Genomic DNA, 15,267 nt, shown 5'->3' on the forward strand with positions numbered 1-15,267 from the left:
CATACTGAACTACGGAAGAGTCCTTCGAAATTTCAAAATTAATGTATCAAGTTTGTGGTGTGGCTCAGACTTGTGACTTGATCCCACCGGCTGCAACTATAGATTTCATATTGAAGTTTTAAGCGTCATCGGCTGCTTTGTACCCCTCAAAATGGTCAGGGTGGCCCTGACGGGCTTCCAAGCTATTCTTCCATACAACTGAAGAGAGTTTGGAGCTTTGTCTCTATTGTTTCTTATCGCTTTGAACTCGCTCGAAGTACCAAGGCTCGTGACACGTCATCGGTAGAAGACAAAAGAGAGTAGCTGTTATTGTGACGCTCTAGAATGCATTGTATTCTTTGAGATACCAAAGGCATCAAGCTTAAGATAGGGAATCTTTACGACTTCCTGAAAAAGGGGTTGTTGGACCTTCAAGGCTACTACATCAAGACTGCCAGTCTTGGAAGGACATATGGCCACACACCGTACGTTATGGGCCAATATGAGCACCACCCATTGAACCACACAAGTCCTGGCTGTGGGACAGGCATCAGTCATTACTGTCTATATAAGGCCCTTATGGCCGCCGTTCACTTCGTTCAGAACTCTCCAGAAATCATGACACTGTCAATACAAGACCATTTGCGCACAATCCAACAGGGGTTTCGGTTAGGGCAAAGTTTCATGGCTGCGCGTATGTTTGTGGACACAGAGAATGCGCTTCGAACATCGAACCCCAGTGTTTTGGTTAACTTACGTGCGTCTATACGACCAATCCGAGCTTGAAGGGCCGCTGAGTTAGGTTTCATAACGCTGATATCACAAGCGACAATGATAGTTTCATTTTATTGGGTCATTTTTATCAGACGTAACGAGATCCTGTACGTCCTGTAGCGGCTTGTAGGTTGACCCTGAAACATTGAATTCACATGAGATGGAAATGGCGAAATACTGTAGAAAATGTGTCCTCACAAACAAGTCCCAGCTACTCTGGTTTAACTAACTTGCGAAGTAGGTCTGAAATAGTACTGGACAAGCTCTAGAGTATAGTTCGTATTCTATCTGAGCTGGTGTCTTGTACTCATTCCTTATCATCCCTTTAAATTTTGGGTATTTCTCCAGTCAAATGATGAATGACCCACGATTCATCTGGCATAAACTCCTCGACCCCCAACAAAAACCAACTGACGTGCTCGTTATCTTCCAACATACCGTCTTCGAACCTGTTGAACAGCTGCTATTTCTCGACCTTCTATCCGTCCCAGATGAGCGGAATCGAAGTTATCGCACTGGTGTTGGGTGGTGTATCTGCTGCCTCGGCTAGTGAGTGAACGCCAGTTTGTTCCCCGGACATGGAAACTCCCAATGCCATTGAAGTGCTTTCCGCTATTACCCGGGACATTTCAAAGAGCAAGGAAGCCCAGTTACCAAGACACTGTCTATGTGAGTTGCGCCTCCTAAAACCCGGACGATGCAGCCGCTAAGTCGCGAACAGTGACACAGGACAAGAAACCGGCCACCAAGCTCGACATTGCCGCTGCTACGGTTGGCGATGATTATTCACACGCGAATATTAAGGCTGACGTTTTTGCTTGCTCCGGCCCAAGAGGAAGTGCCAGGGCAACTAATTTGTTCGACAAGCGGTATTGTTGAGTGTTGCCCGATTTTACAGCTGCTGTGAAGTCTTATCATGGCTAATTGTGAAGAGCAGTCATAATGACTTTAAAACAGTTCGACGAGATGATTTCACTATAAGTTGGTCATGTAGAGAGATACATACTCAGAAAACGCAAGAATAATGGCCCGTGGCTGTAATCGACAATCACGAAGCCTCAACTAACCATGATGCAGAAATCCAGCAAACGCACAACATACCCTGCTTCAGTAAGGCAAAGTTGTAGTGGAATAAAGCCATCCAGGGAGACCCAGACCAAGACACTATTGATAAAACCGGACATGAAAGAAGGTATAACAAATACATAGAAGGATGCCATGAATGTGTCGAACGGGCATATAGGCCAACAATATCCTTGGCCAGTGCTAGGATGGCTTCTCAGGGGTCGCGAATCAGGTTATTGAATTGCATTCCGCGCAGTAAGAACTCAGAAGCAAATTATGACACGCTGGATCCTGGTGTTGCACCTGACGAGTATCTGGGAACAAGCATTTTGAGTGCCAGTGTTTCCTATTTGTGCGACGCATTCGCATATGGTCGGACTACAAATAATTTGACCTGTTCGTAAGCCAGACAACTTGACTCGAGTCGCTGTTCGAAGTGCTGAAGTTCTTTAGGCACTTAAGCACTTATGATTGGCCAAGCAAAGCCGCACTTAGCCGCTCCAAAGACAACTCGGAGCCCACCAAACTTCAACTATGCCCCATCAGCATGCAGCACATCCAATACGTAATATCACATTCACAACTTAATCTCCATTTTCTTTCAGTTTTTCAACATTCATCAGGGCGTTTGGTCTAGGGGTATGATTTTCGTAAGTCAGCCACAGCAGATTCAAGATCAATACTCGCAGTCAATACTGACACATGCAGGCTTCGCACCACACAGCGCGCTTGTGAAAGGTCATGGGTTCAATTCCCATAACGTCCAGAACTTTTGGATTTTATCGCATTGCTCTTTTTGGCCTCTCTTGTAACATGAGTTTGCCTTCCCAACTTGCAGGGTTTGATAGCTCTACGCAAGTGGCACTGGTTCTAGTGACAAGTTCTGGGTTCGTTTCCGCCAAACGGCGGGCTACCTTTGATCCCTTGTACCTCAATGCTATCCAGCAAGTCTTCATCGTTGAGTACTTGAATTGGAATTGCGGCGCTCAAAAATGCCATTGAGTTAACATACCGTTGTTCATTCCGTTCTTTTGCATCTAAGAGTTGAGTAAAAGCTGGATGAAGGGGTTGAGGAGCGTTGTTGGTAACCATGCTAGCTAACCCCCCGGTAAGCGTTGTGCTTGAATGACGCAAGTCGCCGAATGGGAAAGACGGTTAGGCAACGCCCACAGTTTCTCGAAGTCGTCTACGACTCCTTTATCTTTTGCGCCGGCTTCGCGGTCCTGACAATCCCGAGTACCAGCACAGAAACAATCATAACTGCCTCTAACCCCAAAAGTCCAATCCAAAGTCCGTCCAGGATCGCAACCTCGTAACCACCCAGCATGCCCTCCATATTCCAAAGCAGGGGGCGGTACGTGACCTGTAACAGCATGAAAGCCGCGAAGACGTAGAAGGTGTACCAGTAGGGCCTTTTTGCATTGCGCTGTTAGTCAGTGATTTGTAAACCCGTTCCTTCCTCCTTTCCAATGCAGGGACCGGAAAGAAAACAGGAGGCGTCGTACGGAGTAAACTCACTTTTGTTCCTTATTCAACAAAGTCCATCTCGGTCGCGGATCAGCCACCGATTGCGATGCCTGTAGCGCGAGAACCAGCCCAGTGGCGATGAACAGCCAAATAAGCAGGAGGCGCTGGAAGAGCGACAGCTCGTACTGAGGTAGGTATGTGTCCAACAACATCTCTCCCTTTTCTATCCCTCCTCAATATGGGTGTAACGCTTTGAAAAGATGTGTCCTTACTGAAAACAGAAACACGACACGCTGTTCTTAGTCGGGGATCGCTGTGCGATATATTTAATGCAGATAAATTACGTTGGGCTTATTACACCACAGGCTGCGCGATTGCGGGGGAGAGTGTCTGGTGTAAGTGAGAAATTGGGCGGCGCAACGGTAATTAGAAGTCAATATGACACCCCCAATGAACACTTCGGAAGACGGAAAACAGTAAAGAAGGAAGGGAAACGGATCACTTAAAGGCAAGTTGACATCTTCAGAACAGCAGCCAGCTGACCAGTTGGCCTCATTTCGTTACCTTCATCTCGTCCGGCTGAGCGGTCCGAGTGACTGTTCAGGGTCCTCCCCGCATACACGCCTTGCCTCAATCGTGGAAAAATACAAGGGTTGGGAGTTTGACGGCCAAAACTCAGGTCTGGACTGCCCGGTCAATCAAATCGCAAGATGCATGAGACAAGTTACGAATTGAATCATGACTCGGATGTCTATGTACCGGTCTACTATAGCGTCTCATAGGAAGAGGGGATGTTGTATAATACAGGATCATCATGTTCATCGTGAACCGTTGCTACAGTTGCAATTGAAAAGCACTCCTCCAATCGGGTACCCCCAATACAGTTCCAAAGTCCCGACAGAAAGTATATGTACATACCCTAGAAAAGACCCCCAAGAACTCCAGCGCGCCGTGATGATCAATTCAGGGGTCCTCATGCCCTCCAAGATTTGCTGTTCTGCTCTATTTTCTCTTGCTCTCGAACGTCGCCGCCAGAAGCCTTCCACCATACGTCGCAGCCCCATCTCATAACTCGCTCGACTGCAGCGGTTGGTGTTACGGCAGGTCTGACATCGAGGAAGAATACAGGTTCGCCGGTCTCTTCAGGGGGGCCAGAATAGTAATCAATGATGTAGCGAACTTCCCTCTTCTGGCCATTGGTCTCTCGGGAAACGTACCAGTCATGGCGATCGAATGGCGGCTCGGTTCTATTTTTCAATTAGTGTCCAACGCTTTTAGCGCAATATGGGTCGTCTGCGAGGTCAACTTACGCGAACATAGCTGGATATATCCACCCCATGACTTGAATCATGGCGGCCTTGGGCGTCATGTCTTTTGGTCTGCCCTGGAACCTGACCAAACCTGGCGACAAATCCTCCACCTCCTCCTGATATCCATACTTCTTAGCCATGGCGTCGAAGTTGTGTTCGCCATGACTACACAACTGCCATCCTCGGTGTAAGCCGCCAGAAAAGCGCTTCTCCCATTCCATAATCTCGGCCCAGGCACCCTCGTTCAGGAAATTGTGCACGCTGACCATGCTCTCGACTGCTGTGACATCCGTGTCGGTGTAGCCTTTGCGAAGTAATGCATTATACATCTGCTGCGGAGACGGGTACTCCCAGTTGCCATCGCCATCACCTCTCGGGATTGTTGAAGGCTCGCGCGACGTCGGAAGATATTGTGTCTGGGTTGGCGCACGGTCTTGCGAGAGATCGCGGAACATATAGTTCAAGGGATTCAGTTTCGAAAAGGCGGACTGGGACTCAGGTGTGGGTGCACCATTTTTCGATCCATGTGGCACTGGACAGGCGGACGGAGGCGCTGTGGTCGCGGATACGTCGTGTTTAACAGGGCAGGTGCTCGGGGGAGCGGAGGTTATCACGTCGGCGGCGCCTTGGTGCTTATGCATTGGACATGCTGGCTACAATCGCGTTAGATCTGGAAGGCTGGTCGGTGAGGAAGACATGGCGACTTACAAGTGGTGATCGGGCACCGTCTTGAAGCATGGGAAAGTGAAGTGTTTGCGAGGTCCTGGTCTGCGGACCATCTGCCCAAAACCAACCCATTCTGGCTTGAGGATGTTGTGTAAAGAGCAGAAGAGACAAAATGATAAGAACAATACGTATAGGTCAAAGACGGTTGATCAGGCTCTGGCGCTGTTAGTGATGCAGTTTGCTGACCTTTGATATGGGACGGCTGTGATAAGCCCGTCAACTTTTTGCCATGCGACCGATCGATGACCGCTGACTATGAAAAGACGGAAAAGACGGAGCAAAACGGCCGCTCCCACATGTTTTACCGAAGTTGGGCCGATCATCATGTGCTCCTTTCTCGCAGATGAATACGTCATCATAGGTCGGGGATTGGAGATCGCGTACTCTGTATCACCGGCTTCGCGCTCGTCCTTCTAATTCGGCTCTAGGTTTGAGTGAGCGAACTTCCGGCGTGCTTGCTCCAAATGAACAATACCTTGGTGGGACTTACCAGTTCTCATCTCTTTATTGCGACAATGCGCATTCATTCGTTTCGAAGCCCTACTGTATTTCTGATGAGATGAGGCACGTTTTCTCTCTGGGTCGCTTCTGCGCTCGTCGGGCATTCCCACGGGCGCCGAAGCTACCAGGACTCATTCGACTACTGCACTCGACACATATGACAATACCAATCCGGCCGACGCAATGGCAACATTCGCGACCCGGCGGGAAAGTGCTCATAGCTGCTGCAAATGCTGCAGCTCTGGGAACAGCAGCCTTTGTGAAGCTGTCAGAAAAAGATAACGAAGGGACTGAGCAGACAGCTGAGGGTCGCATGCTCGAAGTTTCGAGGCAAGAGATAGACAAGAAGAAGGTTAAGGATGGCCGTGGCTTCTCCAAATTGGGACACAATGTCATCTACTATCTCGATGTGTATTTGTGGGAACCCCTGTGTACTGGCTTGCGTTTCCTCCATCTGGCAATTATCTTCGTTCCAGTCATTATCGCTGTCCCTGCGATATGGGTTGGCCGTCGACAACCAGATCGTCACAACGAGAGAAGCGGAACTCTTTGGTGGTATGGTTTCTTGGTCAAAGGCATGGAATGGGCAGGACCTGCTTTCATCAAGGTATGAGTTGATCGTGGAGTTGTACACAGTAGCCCCCAGCTAACAATGCATGAACAGTTGGGCCAATGGGCTGCTTCACGAACCGACATCTTCCCCAACGAGATGTGCGACATCATGTCGAAACTACACTCAAATGCCCCCGCACACCCCATGCATGCCACGAGGAAGACAATAGAAGCCGCCTTTGATGGGCGCCACTTTGATGAAATATTTGAGGAATTCGACGAGGAACCGCTTGGAGTCGGTGCCATTGCCCAGGTCTATAAAGCCAAGCTCAAGCCGGACCTAGCGGCACCAGCCGACATAGACGTCTTTGATTCCCCAGTCAACATCAGCAAACACGTCCGCCGAAGCGTGACCACTGTCCTTAAAAGCACGCCGAAGCGGGTTCCGTCCTCCTATGTAGCCATCAAGGTCTTGCACCCACGGGTGGAGAGGACAGTACGGCGCGATCTTCGCATTATGAACTTCTTCGCGTCAGCTCTGAACACAATTCCCACCATAGAGTGGCTGTCCCTCCCCGACGAGGTAGTCCAGTTCGGTGAAATGATGAGGCTGCAACTAGACTTGCGCATAGAAGCCGCTAATCTCGCCAAGTTCCGGAAGAACTTCAAAGATCGCACGACGGCTTGGTTTCCGTTTCCGTACCTCGAGTTCACAACTCGCAATGTTTTGATCGAAGAATTCGCTCAGGGAATTCCCCTGGCTGACTTCCTGGAGAATGGTGGGGGGGTCTTCCAAAAAGACATAGCCCAAGAGGGCCTCGATGCCTTCCTCCGTATGCTGCTCCTCGATAACTTTATTCATGCCGATCTGCACCCAGGGAACATTATGGTACGTTTTTATGAGACGCAGAAGCCTGACTTGCCACGTTTAAGTCGTCGCGATGCGGAAACATTACAACCGCAGGACCAACCTGATGTCACAGAGCAAGTTCTTGAACGGCTGCGGCCCTACCGCAAGCGCAGAGACAAATCTGCTTGGGAGGCTGAACTCAAGAAGATCGATGCCGAGGGTTACCGCCCACAGTTGGTCTTTATTGATACCGGTCTTGTAACTGAGCTCAACACTACTAACCGCCAGAACTTCCTCGAGTTATTCAAGGCGGTCGCCGAATTTGATGGGTACAAGGCGGGTCATTTAATGTGCGAACGCTGCCGACAACCTGATGCTGTATTGGATAAGGAGATATTCGCGCTCAAAATGCAGCATCTCGTCCTCAACGTCAAGAGCAGCACACTAGCGCTGGGAAATGTCAAGATTGGTGACATCCTGCAGCAAGTGCTCAGCATGGTGCGAGGGCATCACGTGAGAATTGAGGGCGACTTCGTCAACGTGGTTATCAGCATACTTTTACTCGAGGGCATTGGCCGAAGTCTCGATCCCGACGTCGACTTACTCAGTAGCAGTTTGCCCATACTGAGAGAGTTGGGTGCCAAAGGTGGCGCCTCCATGATGAAGAAGGGTGACTTCTCTATGCTGTTTGTGTGGGCTGGTTTGGAGGCGCGTCGGTTCATGCAAGCTAGCATTGAAGATGTAAGTATCTGGCGCGATAGCAAGTCGACGAATTTACTGAAAGTTTCACAGGTCGAGAGATGCGTCAAGTACGACTTATTGTCGCCGAATGTGTAAGCGCACCGTGGCTGTCATTGTGTGGATAGAACAGCATATTTGGCGTTGGAAGATGGCCCAGGCTTTCAACATGTAAAAGCATACAGGTCGGCGTTGTGTCGAAGCATATATAATTGTTACTCAGGATTATAAATCACTCTTTTTTACTTATTATTTTGTTTCTTTGGGTTTCATCTTGTCCATTGTTCATCGACGTTCGTCGGCTACGACGCTACGTTATATTAACCGGCTCGTTCCTAGAGTCGCATTGCCCATGTACAATTACCTCCACTCCGCTGACCGCAACTCAGCAATCCTTAAGACGTCTGCGTACCCAAAGCCGTAACCTGGTCCAGGAGGGCTTGGTCCTCTGAGGCAGCGTTCTTGGTGACCTTCTCGACAAGGTGGTCGACCTGTAGACCGGCGGCCGTGGGAGGGTTGCCCTGTGCGGTCTGGATACGGGAGATCTGCATCTCCAAGAAGAACTTGGGCACCTTGATTGCGAGACTGCCGGCGACACTTCGGATACCGGCCTCGGTGGCCAGGTAGACGTTCAGCTGGTCCTGGAAGGTCTGGAGATCGCTATCGGCGAGGTTGTCCTCCGTCGCGAAAGTAGACAAGGCGAATTCGAGGGGCGTCTGGGACGACTGCGAGAAGTCGATGTCACTGAACTTGACGTTCCCCGAGGTGACATCGGGCACGCCGCTGATAGTGGTGGTGGACGTGTCGCAGGTAATGGAGTTCTCAATGGCGGTGACGCTGTCGGCAACCTCCTCGGGCAACGTCGTCGAGCCGATGACGAAACAGGCGTTCTGGCGGGCCGTGACGACCGAGACGGGGCTCTTGCTCAGCTCGATAATGGGGTTCCCCGTAACGAAGGGGATGATGGGTCTCGGGGCCGCGGCGGCGAAGCCGGCCAGGAGGGTGAGGGCGGTGATTGAGTTGTACATTTTCGAGACTTTGAAATCTGAGAGAACGGCTGAAGCGAAGAGTTTCGGAAAGAAGCAATAGCAATATTAAGCGAGAGTAGCAAAACGAAAGAAACCCTGACCGGAGGGAAGTTAGAGAAGTGAAGATGGAAGATGTGGAAGGAATAAACGAGCAGATCAGATTACATGGAAACGGGAGTCGTCGTGCTTTTATGGGGGTTCGGCAACCTGTCAGGGAAAGGAGGATACTTCACGATGCTACCGCAAATATGAAGCGCCAAGCGCCAAGACGGGCGTCAAGCCGCCCTGGATGCTTTCGTCTCATGTCGGCGTGATGCGGTTTGACATGCGACCCAGAAAGGTCATCCAGGCGCATGAGTGGATGGCTCTAAGCTTGTTCTTAGTCGTATTGAGTATGAGCGAGTCGTTCTAGTGGCACCCCTGCCGAGATAGAGTCGCAGAGCCGCACGATTATTTCCAGGAGGGCCCTGTTTTGGAAGCTGCCGACTTCCGTGATAGGACAAGCGAGAGATTCTTGGGTTGTCAATCCCCAGAATATCCTTGATGGGTGCGGTTGTGATTCCATTCCAGGGGACTGCCGCATTCTGGGTTTCATGAGGGCGCAGGCCCAATCAGGAGGCGGACCGCTGCGTGATCTTCCTGATCCCGGTCCTATAGCATCCCCACTATTTGCTCGATCCCGTTATTTTACTTAGCAGACCGGGGGTATTTTATTATGTCCAGGGCTTTTTTTCATTTCACTTCTTGATGCGCCTTTGGATAATCACGAACTGAAGATTTGGGGCCGGTGCTCCAGGTCGATTTTCACCACCAATGGTCAGCGAGCATCAATGTGGGAAAGCATTATTCGTGAGATAACAACTCGTTCAACTCATCAGGCATATCTAGACTCTACTTCGCGACTCGTAACTCGTCGACCCGTTTTGTCCCCCTTGACTTGTCTGGCTGGCCTTTGAGATTTTATCCGGCGACAATGCTTGCTTTGGGTATGATAGCGAGTGAAGAAGCAGTGCAGTGTAAATCATTATAAGCATAAACAGGAAACGGATGATATTGCCCAGGACCTCATCAACCAACCATCACCCAACACCTGCTCCATTCAACTTCTCGATCGCTAGTGTATGGTCGGTACGTCTGACTCTGTGTGTGAGCAGCTTAAGACAAGCCGAGAAGGCCAAGGCCAACAGCGGCGAGCAGCTGGTTGACGATGCCGCCGACAGCGAAGAGCAGGCTACCGATGACGATATCGAGGGCCTTGATGAGACCGACGAGGGCGAGAACCAGGGGCTGCAGGTAGATCAAGACGCAGGCTTTTGATTTGGTCAGCGTTATCGGTTCACTATCCATTCTTTCTTTTGGTTTTCGGTAACTTACCAAGGCCGAGCTTGAAGATGAGGAACTTGACGAGACCGAGGATCTCCCAGATCAAGATGGTGATGACGCCGAAGATGCAAGTCTTGTCGCACTTCTCGGTGCGGGAGTCCACCACATCGCGCTTTGCCGAGTAAGAGGCGGTAGCGGTGTTCAAGAGAGCGGTGATGGCCTCCAGCTGGGGAGCAATCTCGGCAGCGAAGGCGTTGGCCTCGTCGTCGGTGGGGCTATCGGGGGCCGTGGCAACGGTCTTGTCTGTCTCCGAGTTAGAGGACTACCACGCATGTTTTCGCGTTGGAAGGCTCAGCTTACTGATGGCACCGGTCTGCTCCTGGATCTTGGCGAAGAGATCATTCAGGCTGGCTTCCTGGACACTGTAGTCTTCATCTTGGCGTTTCTGGAGACCGGTGGCGGTGCCGATGGGGTTGGCGATGGTGCTGGCGATGAGGCTGCCAAAGGCAAAGAGAGTGAAGAAGGCCTTCATTTTCAAAGATTGGAAAGCAAGTGCTGAGATGCTTAGGGCAAGTCTTGAGGAGCTAGGCTGTCGAGTTCGAGTCTGTTGATGATGCTGCTGAGGAAAGGAGAAAGGGTGATACTTGAGGGCCGAGTATCGTCTATTTATCCTTCTCTGAGGGCTTCGGTTCTTGGCATCTTGTCTTTCTTGAAGTTTTCACCTTGATCTGATCGAGCTCGTCTCCCCATCGCCTCTAGCTGTCGTACGACAAAGTTTTCTGGTATTGGGACCGGTAAATTGAGCCTAGACTCGTGATGATACCCGGCCATGCCGATCTTCTCCTCATTATTCATCTGAATGCCGATCTAACCAAGAGATCTTGATCTCGAGGTCATGGCTTCGCGCTGAGTTTATACCGGGCCAAGACTTTGGAGATAGGCGACATGAATCGCTTCGGTCGGATTAATGAAACGACAAGACAGGGTTGTCCAGCGACAGCCTATCGCTCTGCGATGAACCGAGAAACAGGCTGTTGGATACTATGTTGTCTTGTGAGGCTTTGTATCCGGACCTGATCATTGGCTGATGAAGGCGGTCGTGGTATCGTAAACGGATCAAGAGCCCGCCAGCCGAGCGTTTGCGCTGTGACAGTGGCGCTAGTATACGGAGTCACATAGGCGAAGACGACGTGGTATATTGATGTTTCTTTAAAGCCGACTGTGGCAACCTGTGGAAACCTCGTGATGGTGGTGGGGTGTATTTTACCATTGGCTTGGGCGTTCAGTCCCTGGATGGCGTTACGCCCCGAGGTTGCTGGTAGCATCGTTTCGACAGTCGGCTAGTGAATAGCGCTCTCCGATGCTACTCAATCGTGATATCAATATTACAGTGTGCCAACAAGACATTTTGATATACGCTTTGTGATGTCAGTGGCTTCGAGTGAGAGGGAAAGGGGGGCGGGGAGCTGTGCAACGATTGCATCGAGACAGATCTGGGCATGATCTCAAGATGGGACCTGACGATCACATATCCTTAGATTTAAGCTTCATTCTTACAGTGAAGATCAACGCTGATGAGGGAAAAAAAACTGCTGGGCTGTCGTATAGGTGCCCTGTCGCGTTGTTGCTGGTGTTGGTCCTCGGGATAATTAACAAATGCCGTGCGTACAGAGCACTGCTCTAGATTTTCCGGGTCCAATCTTTGCCACCAGCTAGCCACGACTCTTCATCCATATTAGTATGCTTCCATAGCTGGTTAGTTCCGGTACCCACTCATTATGATGACTCGTTTGGGGATTATAACGGGCTTGCCGTTGTCGATCAAGAGAACCAGACTCGGATGAGAAACTATTGAGGGTGGGCCAGCCATCTACAACCCGAATGCAACCCAATAGGGAGCTAAAAAAAAGGAGAAGCATCATTACCTGCCGTGGGCTGTATATTGCATTAACCCAATTTACCCAGCTGTTTTGCCATGCCCAAATTTGCGGGGAACCTGGATAATGGACGTTGGGCATCTGGATGCTCTGCTACACTAAAAGTGACATTTTATGAATATGCCAAGGCATTTGACCTCTCCTAATATAACCAACGCACATGAACGGCAATGCCGACCCTTAGCTAAACTACGTCTGAATTTTATAGCTACAATTATAAAATAATAGTGCGCGTGCTAGCCTTCATCTCTACGTACTACCGATGGCCCATAAGAAATATTTAAGGTCTATATTTACCTCAGACTATGCTAATTCGGTTAACCCGCGAGTATAGGCCTCGTTGGAGATACATATTTTTATAAATTAAGATAAAGTACTCCGTACATTTTACTCGTATAGAGCAGAGATATAGCTAATAGTCTTCTAGCTGCTCCTTCGAGTTCCCTGTAATATAAATAAATATATTATTATGTACAAAAGGTGCCCTAACTGTCAGACACTGAACGCAGGACACCGGTGGGGTGCCGGTGGGGTGTTTCGGACAAAAGCCTCCCGAGTCATGATTACAGTCTATGTGAAGTTTCGGGATGCCGAGAGTCAGGATTCCCGGCATCGCCAAACCTGCGGCTACGCCGGGTCCAAACAGCGGCCTAGCTATCTATATAAGGACCATCTCGAAGTAGGATAGGGAAGGAGTAGAGATCAATGCATCATCGTGGGCACCCCTACCTGAGACCGCCAGTGACCACCCGGTGCTATGTAGGAGGGACGCCCATTACTCCCCATCACTCTGTACTATTGCCTTCGGCCTAGCCGTACCCTGACACTAACCTAGTAGAGTAGAATAATGCCTTCTTCGAGGACTTAGTAGTATCGCTTTACTGACCCCGTATCTACAGCGACCGAATTCTCCTTATAAAAGATGATTCTTAATATGCTAGCTATAATAGAGATCTGGGTCTCTATATAAGTATAGTGGTCGATAAGGTTATTAAAGCGTTTAGTAGTCCTTCTTAACAAGGGACTAGCGCAGATTTAAAGAATAAATTTGGACCGTATACTTATGTATAAAGATACTATATATTAGCCCCTTTCTTATAGGTAGGGAATATTGTTTCTTTATAACAGTAAGCCTCTAGTTTATATTTACTCTCCTCCGATTTTACGTTTTAATGGTTTCCATTATTTTGGCGCGAGACACAATCTCGGTAATCATTTAGCGCCTTGGTATTACCGAACGCGTCTGTAAGAATCGTATACGATTTGCTGTAAGAAGTGGTGACTATGATAACCGCGCGAGCCTCGGAGGTAAATTCCCCGTCATTCCTTCGATTTATGGATAGTTCGTTTTTCGGCTATCATTTAAGGTTACAATGGGTTATGATTGATGTTATGTTGAAGGCCGGATTGGGAAATTGTGACACGGATATAAAATGACACATAATGTAGATGAGCTGAATGCTACGAGGCCAATTGGTCATCCATATCGGTTGAATACGTCAATCTAATGTCCAATTGGATTGTGCAGGTGAAATGCCCTCACCGGCTCACGGCAGGAAAGTGACCGTGTAACGTTGGAATTTTTTGAAAGCGTGGTATCTCGTTATGACTCGGCATTCCCTTGCTCCTGTTGGCAAATGACGCTGTTATTCCAGGCTGAGCTGCGAATATGAACCTGTGACAAGGCATTGATGTAGAATGCAACAATGTTGCTAGAAAGGAGGCAGGATCTTCCAAAGCACATTCGTGAAATTCAAATGTTGCTATAATTATACCTGCTGAAGCCCCCGCAACCTCAAGATAGTTGCTGTAAACAGCTGGACGCTCACCTTGATCACCGAGCATTGAGATGTAACGACGATTTTCTCTGGAATCAGTACGGCATGCAGTCCCGTTAGTTCAAGGCAAGCTACGAATAAAGGCGCAAGTCATCTGGCTTGTTTCTATTGCGGAGACTCCACCGAATACCAATATCTCATCGCTTACGATCCCCGGGTCCAGCTCGGCTGGATAATCTTTCCATATGTGCATGCTTATATGCAAGTTATTCTATATCTTAGGTTTTGTTGTTCAAATCAACTGACCTATCCAGATCTAGACGTACTGTCAGACCTTATAACTACCAAAAATACCTCATTCTACAGCGAGTGGGTCCCTCGTCTTTTGACGGTCAATTTGGACCAACACGTACAAGGTCCGGTCACATAAGTCTCCTTTCCTAATCCGCGTCTCCCTTCGCCGTGAGACCTGAAAAACAGCTCATTGAGGTCCGGAATACTCCGCAGTGAGGCCACATGATCACGTTATAGCTGGCACATACACTTATTATTGGAAACTGGTAGCTTTATGCTGGGTCACCGGATAAACCGCCCAGGTCAAGACGGGACTATACCGCAATCATGATCGATCTCAGTAGAATGATCTGTTCGACCTTGGAAACAAAACTTCACGTTTAGGTTATCATTCATTCTGTGCACTTGATTACCAAAATTACGCGCACTGGAAGAAGGCATCGTCCCTGTGCACTTATTATATATTCAACACTTCATACATTACTTAGTCAATTAATAGTAATTGATCTCAGCAGATGAGCTCAATATATCATCCATTATATTGATGTTTTGTTTTGTTGCCTTTCCGTTTTGATTTCAGTCACAAATTAGAGTGTGCATGCGGGTCGGCTGACAGCACTTTGTGATACTTGGGACGTGGCAATGCTTCCAACGGCGCCCACTCGTTTTGAGAAAGTTCTGCATAACTGGAGAGGGTGATCATATGCACATGGGTCGGCATTTCTCATTCGATAGCGTATATTGTAGAATTGCGCACCCGAAAGCTCCTTCGTGTTGGTGCCATTGAATCAACACAGTTTACATTGGTATAGCTACTGCGAACACGTTTCAATGGCGCTAGTCAGCTCCGCTACCACGTGTGTATGGAGCCACTGCGATCTTACGAGGAACCGTGCGTCTATATTATGACTATGCTACTTGCTTAAGTGTGTTCTCGCCGGAAAC

At 49.1% G+C, this 15,267-nt stretch overlaps 5 protein-coding genes and 1 pseudogene across 6 annotated transcripts; 2 read left to right on the plus strand and 4 right to left on the minus strand.

The window, feature by feature from the left end:
* Positions 1 to 2,440: 2,440 nt before the first annotated feature.
* Positions 2,441 to 2,584, plus strand: BCR38DRAFT_t231 (annotated as a pseudogene). The gene has a single exon. The product of its transcript is annotated as a tRNA-OTHER (tRNA).
* Positions 2,585 to 3,004: 420 nt separating this feature from the next.
* On the minus strand, positions 3,005 to 3,497 carry BCR38DRAFT_487153 (uncharacterized protein; the record flags this gene model as incomplete). Its single annotated transcript, XM_040864119.1, has 2 exons — positions 3,005 to 3,230; positions 3,337 to 3,497. 2 exons carry the CDS (start codon positions 3,495 to 3,497, stop codon positions 3,005 to 3,007), a joined length of 387 nt encoding a protein of 128 aa, XP_040713479.1.
* A 761-nt stretch (positions 3,498 to 4,258) lies between these two features.
* BCR38DRAFT_411277 (cytochrome c/c1 heme-lyase) lies at positions 4,259 to 5,393 on the minus strand (the record flags this gene model as incomplete). The annotated part of the gene is made up of 3 exons (XM_040858559.1): positions 4,259 to 4,532; positions 4,596 to 5,248; positions 5,304 to 5,393. 3 exons carry the CDS (start codon positions 5,391 to 5,393, stop codon positions 4,259 to 4,261), a joined length of 1,017 nt encoding a protein of 338 aa, XP_040713480.1.
* A 586-nt stretch (positions 5,394 to 5,979) lies between these two features.
* On the plus strand, positions 5,980 to 8,061 carry BCR38DRAFT_348346 (uncharacterized protein; the record flags this gene model as incomplete). The annotated part of the gene is made up of 3 exons (XM_040856413.1): positions 5,980 to 6,429; positions 6,487 to 7,965; positions 8,017 to 8,061. The coding sequence occupies 3 exons, from the start codon at positions 5,980 to 5,982 to the stop codon at positions 8,059 to 8,061; spliced, it is 1,974 nt and encodes a 657-aa protein (XP_040713481.1).
* Positions 8,062 to 8,219: 158 nt separating this feature from the next.
* Positions 8,220 to 9,132, minus strand: BCR38DRAFT_440077 (uncharacterized protein). The gene has a single exon (XM_040860683.1). The coding sequence runs from the start codon at positions 8,988 to 8,990 to the stop codon at positions 8,358 to 8,360; it is 633 nt and encodes a 210-aa protein (XP_040713482.1). The 5' UTR covers positions 8,991 to 9,132; the 3' UTR covers positions 8,220 to 8,357.
* Positions 9,133 to 10,145: 1,013 nt separating this feature from the next.
* Positions 10,146 to 10,845, minus strand: BCR38DRAFT_347618 (uncharacterized protein; the record flags this gene model as incomplete). The annotated part of the gene is made up of 3 exons (XM_040856358.1): positions 10,146 to 10,300; positions 10,365 to 10,616; positions 10,674 to 10,845. 3 exons carry the CDS (start codon positions 10,843 to 10,845, stop codon positions 10,146 to 10,148), a joined length of 579 nt encoding a protein of 192 aa, XP_040713483.1.
* Positions 10,846 to 15,267: the final 4,422 nt, after the last annotated feature.

Source organism: Pseudomassariella vexata (assembly GCF_002105095.1).
Source record: "Pseudomassariella vexata strain CBS 129021 chromosome Unknown BCR38scaffold_10, whole genome shotgun sequence".
NCBI classification, from domain to species: domain Eukaryota; kingdom Fungi; phylum Ascomycota; class Sordariomycetes; order Amphisphaeriales; family Pseudomassariaceae; genus Pseudomassariella; species Pseudomassariella vexata.